The 8,456-nt window shown below is 39.0% G+C and overlaps 1 protein-coding gene across 1 annotated transcript in view; it reads right to left on the reverse strand.

The window, feature by feature from the left end:
* The window catches only part of LOC107549434 (NEDD4 family-interacting protein 2-like), a 32,303-nt gene extending 28,206 nt beyond the window's left edge, over window positions 1-4,097 (reverse strand). The window contains exon 1 of the mRNA XM_016230499.1: window positions 3,847-4,097. Within this exon, the coding sequence (XP_016085985.1) occupies window positions 3,847-3,882 (36 nt within the window). The 5' untranslated portion in view covers window positions 3,883-4,097. The remainder of the gene's footprint in view (window positions 1-3,846) is intronic.
* Between the last annotated feature and the right edge of the window lie 4,359 nt (window positions 4,098-8,456).

The following is an 8,456-nucleotide window of genomic DNA, read 5'->3' on the forward strand; positions in this document are numbered from 1 at the left end:
TTGGTGCATAAAGAAGATCTGTAAAGTTGCAAAGACTAAAGTTTCAAATCCAAAGTGAATGTACAGCGCTCTCTCCCACCTTCAATACCACGGCGCCGGGCGCCGCAGCAAAAATGGCTGCCCACTGCTCCGGGTGTGTGTGTTCACTGCTGTGTGTGTGCACTTTGGATGGGTAAATGCAGAGCACTAATTCCGAGTATGGGTCACCATACTTGGCGATATCTGCTTCGTCATGCCTGGAGCTGATCCGTGCTGGTTGCTGAGGAATTACTACAACTTTGCGCCGTGGTAATTCCTCAGACCAAATTCCTTTTCACCAAACTTTGCGTCCATGGTGAAAGCCGATCACCGGATCGGCTTTCACCATGGACGAAGCGGAGTCCAGCCCGGAGTCGTCACATGTCCTTCCGGACGCTCCTTCGTCGAAATCGCCGGCCGCGCCGTTCTCAAGCCCGCCGCCTCTGCTCACTCTAACCCTCCCGCCGTTCCTCACGCTAGCCCCCGGCCTCTGCTCACTGTAGGCCGCCGTGTGCGACGCTGTTTCGTCGTGAAAGCGAAACTACTTTGTTTGGCCTTCCAAAGATGGACACGACTAGAAATCAGTGGTTAAGTTGTATTTACAACACTGTTCCAGAATATACCCAACCCAAATATTCAGATATGTGCAGCACATTTTATGGAGGACTGTTTCCTGATCCTGGGAGAGTAGACTACAATGCCGGCTGTTCTGACTCAAAGACTGTAAGTAAGTTTTTTATATTTAAAGAGTTTTTATATTTTATATATTTAAAGCGAGTTTTTTGGGCAGTGTAGAGTAGGGCTTGTTGTTTGTCATTTCTCCGATCACAAATGCAGACATGGTTTAATGTTTAATGTTTACCGATGCAACACAATGCGTAAAAAGACAGTATAAGTCATTATAATCCATAATTATGTCCCCACTGGATGCTACGAATGCCTCGTTTATAATGGGTTTTCATGTTTTTGAATCATCGCTCCGGCCGGACAGGGCATCACAATATGGTAAGGGGCGTAACATTTCCGTCTCACGCTTGAGGAATTCGGCCAATCACAACGCACTGGATAGCTGGCCAATCACAGCACAACCCTCGCTTTTTCAGACCGATGAGCTTTGTAAAAATTGACGCGTTTCAGAAAGGCAGGGCATAGAGGAGAAAATGTACTGTATGTGGAAAATAATGTGTTTTTTTTACCTTAAACCGCATAAACATTTCATTACACCAAATAATGTTCTTTTTAGCAGCATCATATGACCCCTTTAATTATATGCATTTATGGTGTAATTGCTACATTTCCGTGTCAATCCATGTTCATTTTTACCACGAATAATGCGCTGTCACTTTAATCCAGCGCATGCAGCATAGCAGAAATAGACTCCTTGCGGAAACGATCGCAGCATGACTGCTGCAGACGCACCGCTCCTGGAGCACACTGCCGGACCGCAATCGCATGCAGTGTGAACGCTCTGATCCGTTAACATGGGCGCGGAAAAAATACGCACCACAGACGGAGTGTGTGATGTGAACCTGGCGTTACGTCTGTATGCCCGCCCGGTCTGTTCTGTTCTCGTGCTCCATTTAGGCGCGCTGCATTCTGATTGGTTCGGATAGCATACTGCGAGAGGTCGGGGGCGCGGAAAATCGTGCTGTAAAGCGACTTAGAAATCGCGCATGCTCAAATCGCGATTTTATGACGATTTCGATTAATCGCACAGCCCTAATTATAATGCTTTAAAACATTGTCGAAGATTCCAAGCATGCATTCAAAAATAACAAACATGCCTATCATGCCTCAAAATGTGTTCAAGTGATCTAATGTCTCAAAGTGCTTTAATGTTCAGAGTAATGTAAATGTGCCAAATCCGCCTGTCATGCCTCAAAATGTATTAGAACAATTTAAGTGTGCCTATAATGGCCTATGAGGCCTTCCAAATGACTACTCAAATTGCACTGGAATGCACCAGCTATGCCTCAAAATAATGATTTAACCATGCCAAATTCTGCCAATGATGATTTAAAATGCATTTGAATGATGCCAAATGACGCCACAAAATGGTTTAAGCACCCCTGAACATACCTATAACTGCTGAAAATGCATCCAAATGCAATTTTGTGACCCTAAAATGTTCCAGGATCACCTGTGACCACTCAAATTGTGTTGGAAAGCCCCAGTGATGCCTCAACATTGAACATCAACAGGCACCCAACTTCCCATTTATTTACGTGATGATTCAAAATGCATTTGAACAGAGTGCTGTATCCAAGCATGTTAACAGAAAGTTGAGTGGAAGGAAAAAGTGTGGAAGAAAAAGATGCACAACCAACCGAGAGAACCGCAGCCTTATGAGGATTGTCAAGCAAAATCGATTCAAGAATTTGAGTGAACTTCACAAGGAATGGACTGAGGTTGTTTTTTAATGGTTTAGTTTAATCACTTTGAAAATTATATTAATGATATTTGTGCACGCATACCAAACAAAACATTGGCAAATTTGGCTGAATTATAAAAGCCAGAAGTGGTACTAAATAAAGAGCAGTTCTTTTTGCTGAGCTGAGCCAAATGTCAAATTTGAACCTCAAAATGCATCTAATATTCCACACACATCCATATGGCGTCAATATGCATTTGAACGAATCAAAACTATCTGTAACACCTTAAAGGGTTAGTTCACCCAAAAAATTTAATTAGCCCATAAATTACTCACCCTCAAGTCATCCTTCAGACGAGTCCTGTCGGAGTTACATTAAAAATGGTATTTGATCTTTCAAACGGTTTAATGCCACTCAGCGGGTGTTGCATGCATCCGTCCAAAAGCAGTTAAATAAAATGTGCCCATCCATTAAAAAAAAGTGTCTCACACGGCTCCGGGGGGTGAACAAAGGCCTTCTGTAGTGAATCGATGCGTTTTTGTAAGAACAATACCCATATTCAAAACGTAATAATCACTTTAATTTAGCTTGCGCTCACTGTTGTACACTGGAAGCAGTTCCGGGGGAATGCCATGAAACAGCTGGAAAGATCAAAGACTCGTCTGGATTCGTCTGAAAGAAGAAAGTCATATACACCTAGGATGACTTGAGGGTGAGTAATTTATGGGCTAATTTTCATTTTTGGGTGAACTAACCCTTTAATATGCACAATATTGAATGCACTATGATGCCATAAAATGTAAACCTTTTTTTTATTGTGACAAAATTATGCATACATGCATACACACACACACATACATATATATATATATATATATATGTGTGTAAATAATTGAGCTACTATGGTAAAACTGCAGCATTCATGTAATAAAAAAATGTATTACAAATAGGCTTAAGATATCATTATGGAAGGCCTACTTTAGTAAAACGACGGTATGGTAACTACTACAAATAGCATGATCTACTACACTATATAGGATCTCCAGCTTGATTAGGGGCTGCTCAAACAAGTCGCGTTCTTGAGCTCTTTTTCGTTGCGTTTTTGCGTCTTAGCTAATCGTACACGCATATCACATGGAAGTATTTGGCATTTAATAAATCGAGCCTATCTGTTTTTATTTTGGGGGAAGGGCGGGGAGTATTTTTTTAAGTTAGGGTGACAATATGAAATGCCAATATAAAACTTCGCAACGTGTCCATTCAGTTGCACACCGTGTAGCGGACCTGAACGCAAGAACGCCACTCTACACTTTGTAGCGGTGAAGATGTCATGATGCGGAAGTCTATATGATCAAGGGGAAGCGGACAAAATGCCAGTAATCAACAACTCGATTATGTCAGTCTATAACATGGCATATTTGATTGTCTTATATAACGACGCGTGAATTAGACTTACCACTTGGTAGCGGCTCGCCGCCTGGTCCATTTTCATCGCCCAGCCAGCGGCGAATAAAACCAGTAAATCCTTGATTAATTTTAAACTAAAGGCAGCTCTCGATCTTACTTGAGATCATATGGCACGGATAAGTCATATACGGAGACGCTATTTTTTTCTCCCCACATTTACACAATAGCCATGATTTAAAGCGAACGTTCATACAGATGCAGTCACGTCCAACAGCAAGAAACAAAGCGAGTGGGAGGAGATGTCCATGACGCAGCGGTGACGTCGCACCGTGCAAACTCTTTTTATTTAAAGGGGTCATATGATGCGATTTCAAGTTTTCCTTTCTCTTTGGAGTGTTACAAGCTGATTGTGCATAGATAAGATCCCTGAAGTTGCAAAGACTAAAGTCTCAAAACCAAAGAGATATTCTTTATCAAAGCTACAGAGACCGACACATTTAAATTTGAAAAATGCTTATAAGTGCTATAAAAGTAGCTGTTATATTCTTGTCAGCTATACCCAAAACTGTAATTTTCATGCAGAAACTAATATAATATTCGTTGGCATATGTATGTGTGTGTGTGTGTGTGTGTGTGTACCTGGTATTCATCACGTTATGGGGACCAAATGTCCCCACAAGGATAGTAATACTAGTAAATTTTGACCTTGTGGGGACATTTTTGAGGTCCCCATGAGGAAACAAGCTTATAAATCATACAGAATGAGTTTTTTTGAGACAGTAAAAATGCACAAAGTTTCCTGTAAGGGGTAGGTTTAGGGGTAGGGTTGGTGTAGGGCAATAGCACATACAGTTTGTAGAGTATAAAAACCATTACGCCTATGGAATGTCCCCATAAAACATGGAAACACAACATGTGTGTGTGTGTGTGTGTGTGTGTGTGTGATGGGTCGATTTGATAGATTTGTTATATTTATTTATTAAATAAATGTAATCAGTTTAATGAATGGAGTTTTGGAAAAAAAATAGCTAAATAAGGCGTTGTTATAGGGGTAGACACTGTTTTTTTAATGTAATTCGAGCTCTGTGTGTTTTTGGAAAAATTTACAAACTTTTACACATTTTCCCCTTGATGACTTGTCCTGTATTGTACATGCCCTTCAACTTAAGGTGACCTGAGTGTTATGTAAACATTGCCCTCTATTAAGCTGAGCATATTGATGACACCATTAATTCATTCAACAATTTCTGTCCACAAGTGTTTATATCTTATCTGTGAAATTATAAATGGAAGGTCAAAGTGCCAATGCAGGGATGCTTTAGTGTCACCAACTGCCAGACAGCAGTTCTGAAATCAAGCATGCATACCTCCATCTACTGGACAAATGAGTCATTTTGAAAGATGAATAGGTAATGCAATATAATTATTATTATTATTTTTATTTATTTATTTAAGATTTAAAGTTCAAACTAAATCATTTGAAAGGCAGAGAAACATCAGCTGTCATTCAAAATTATTTGGGGTTATTTGGGAAAAGCTGGAAAAAAAGAATGAGTAAACAAACATGAGTAAAGACAATGAGTAAACAAACATACAAATAAATAAATAGTAAGTATTAAAATACATATGTAAATAGTATATATTTATAAATAATGTATTATATTTTATATGTATTTATTACAAATATTATTTATATTATCTTTAATTTCTTTCAATTGGTTTGAATCAGTGATGGTTCTATCTAGACCACAGTAACTGGGGGGCCAGGCAGGGGTCACTTGTGCCTTTAGGGGGCACACTTTTTAAAATTCATCTTAAACTGTGACAAACATGCAAAAAAATAAGAAATCAGGAAGGGGGCCAACACTTTTTCACACTACTGTATATACATAGACACACATACATACAAACAAACACACATATATATATATACAGTGGGGAAAAAAAGTATTTAGTCAGCCACCAATTGTGCAAGTTCTCCCACTTAAAAAGATGAGAGAGGCCTGTAATTTTCATCATAGGTATACCTCAACTATGAGAGACAAAATGAGAAAAAAAAAAATCCAGAAAATCACATTGTAGGATTTTTAAAGAATTTATTTGCAAATTATATACACACACACACACATACACACACATATATATATATATATATATATATACACACACACATACACATACATACACATATATATATATACACATATACATACACACATACGTACATATATTATACACATACACGCACACACATATACACACACACACAAAGAAGATAAATATAGATAAAGTAGAATTAAAATAGAATAGAAAGTGCTAGAGTTAGAGGGTCAAATAAAGGTGGAACAGATGTGTTTTTAGTCGTTTCTTGAAGATGGTTAAGGACTCAGCTGCTCAGATTGATTTGGGCTGGTCATTCCACCAGGGGGGAACAGTTAATGAAAAAGTCAGTGAAAGTGATTTTGTGCCTCTTTGAGATGGCGCAATAATACGCCGTTCACTTGCAGAACGCAAGCTTCTAGAGGGCACATAACTCTGAAGTAATGAATTTAGGTAAGTGGGTGCAGAGCCAGTGGTGGTTTTGTAGGCAAACATTAATGCCCTGAATTTAATGCGAGCAGCTACTGGTAGCCAGTGCAAATTGATGGACAGAGGTGTGACATGCGTTCTTTTCGGTTCATTAAAGATTAATCTTGCAGCGGCATTTTGGATTAATTGTAGAGGTTTGATAGAAGTGGCTGGAAGACCTGCCAAGAGAGCACTGCAATAGTCCAGCCTGGATAGAACAAGAGCTTGAGCAAGGAGTTGTGTTGCATGTTCTGAAAGAAAGGAAGTTATAAATGTATTATACTGTAACTAAGGGAATTTAACTAATTTAGGTGTTATTGCATGTGAAATTTAAAATGTGGTATTATTTGACAGAGGCTGTGACACTTCTGGCAGAGCTGAACAAGCAAGAGAATGTTGAGGTAGACAGTGGAGGTAGATTGTCTGTCTGTGGACAGGTGTTAGGGAGCTGTGATTTTGAAACTCTGAAACATCCTCACTGGTTAAATGATAAGGTAGAATTAGGTGTCATGATAGGTTCAATGTTTTATATCAGGGAGGGATAAGCTTAGTAAAATCTTCAAAACTAAGATTCTTTGTTGTTTGTCACAGGTGATAAATGCTATTTGGACACTTTGAAGCTCGAAAACAACACCAAAGCCAGCGCTGGATACCACTGTTTCAATATTTCTACCTACATGCCTCTACTTTGGGAGTGTGACAGATTTGACTCCTGGATGTTTGAAAAGGTGATTATGACAAGTGTAAATCTTACAATGTTTATATTTGTCAGTATATTGTGTCTTTTTCTTGATGTCTTTTATTTTAAGGTGGTGTTCTCTCAAATGAAATGGATTTTCCTTCCAATGCATGTAAGAGGCAATCATTGGGTACTTCTGGTAGCAGATGTTCCAAAGATGGAAGTATCCATAATGGACTCACTTTCAGGAAATAATGATATCTACGTAGATATGTGGAGGTAAGACCTAGAATCCTCATAAACTCTTAAGTAATGTTACTGTACTTTTTTGTATGTAGTATCATACTGTACGTATTTCACTTCAACAGAATTAGATTTTGCCCGTTTATCAGCCATCATATTGTTATTTAGATGTTATCTTAAAGAGATAGTTCACCCAAAAATGACAATTCTGTCATTAGTTACTCACCCTCATGTCATTCCAAACCTGTAAGACCTTCGTTCATCTTCGGAACACAAATTAAGATATTTTTGATGAAATCCAACAGCTTTCTGACCCTCCCATATATAGACAGCAAGGGTCCTACCATGGTCAAGGCCCAGAAACATAATAAGGACGTTTATTATATATGTAATAAGGACGTAAAAGAGTTGATAAAACACAAAAGATTTGTACAGTGGAGATCAAAATTAGAGAACAACCTACAATTTCCAAAATGTCAAGGTCACTGCTTAGTCCTATTTGAAGTTATCCTAACAGTGGTAGAAGGGCAGTTTTTTTAGCATATTTCATAAATGAATTGTATTCTGAAGCACAGTATAAAAAGCTTATATGAGATATTTGAAAAATAACTGATCAAAATGAGAGAACACACATAGTTATCTGTGTTAATCTGGCACATGGTGCTAATTTCTTTATTTATATGACAATCCCTATTTAACTGGCAGCATTCCTCTAATTTTCACTGAGATTGCAAGACAACGGGCCGGTCTAAGGTGACTAAAACCTTTCGACAGGAGGTTGTCCAGATGAAAGCTAAAGGGATGAATCTTTCAGCCACTGCAAGAGAAACTGGTCGTTCCAAATCAGTGATTTCTCGAATATTGTAGGTTCAAGTCCCCCAAAAAAGCTTGTCGTCCACGTCCAGCTGGAATTGCTCACCAGTTCAGCGCTGAACAGAGTAAGGATCTGTCTCAGCACGTTTAAGAGAAGTCAGACTGAAAGCACACTTTGCAGTGACGAAGCCTCTCACTAGCAGAAAGAATCAAAATTCTAGACCCACCTTTGCTGAGGAGCATGTTGTGTGGAGAGAGGAGAACTGTATGGGAAATAGCCGTCAAACTGGGGAAAGACTGAAGCACGAGTATGTAAAGAAGTCATTAAAAGGTGGAGGAGGAAGTGTGGAAGTGTC

This window comes from Sinocyclocheilus grahami, unplaced genomic scaffold (assembly GCF_001515645.1).
Source record: "Sinocyclocheilus grahami isolate Dianchi unplaced genomic scaffold, SAMN03320097.WGS_v1.1 scaffold372.1, whole genome shotgun sequence".
NCBI lineage: Eukaryota > Metazoa > Chordata > Actinopteri > Cypriniformes > Cyprinidae > Sinocyclocheilus > Sinocyclocheilus grahami.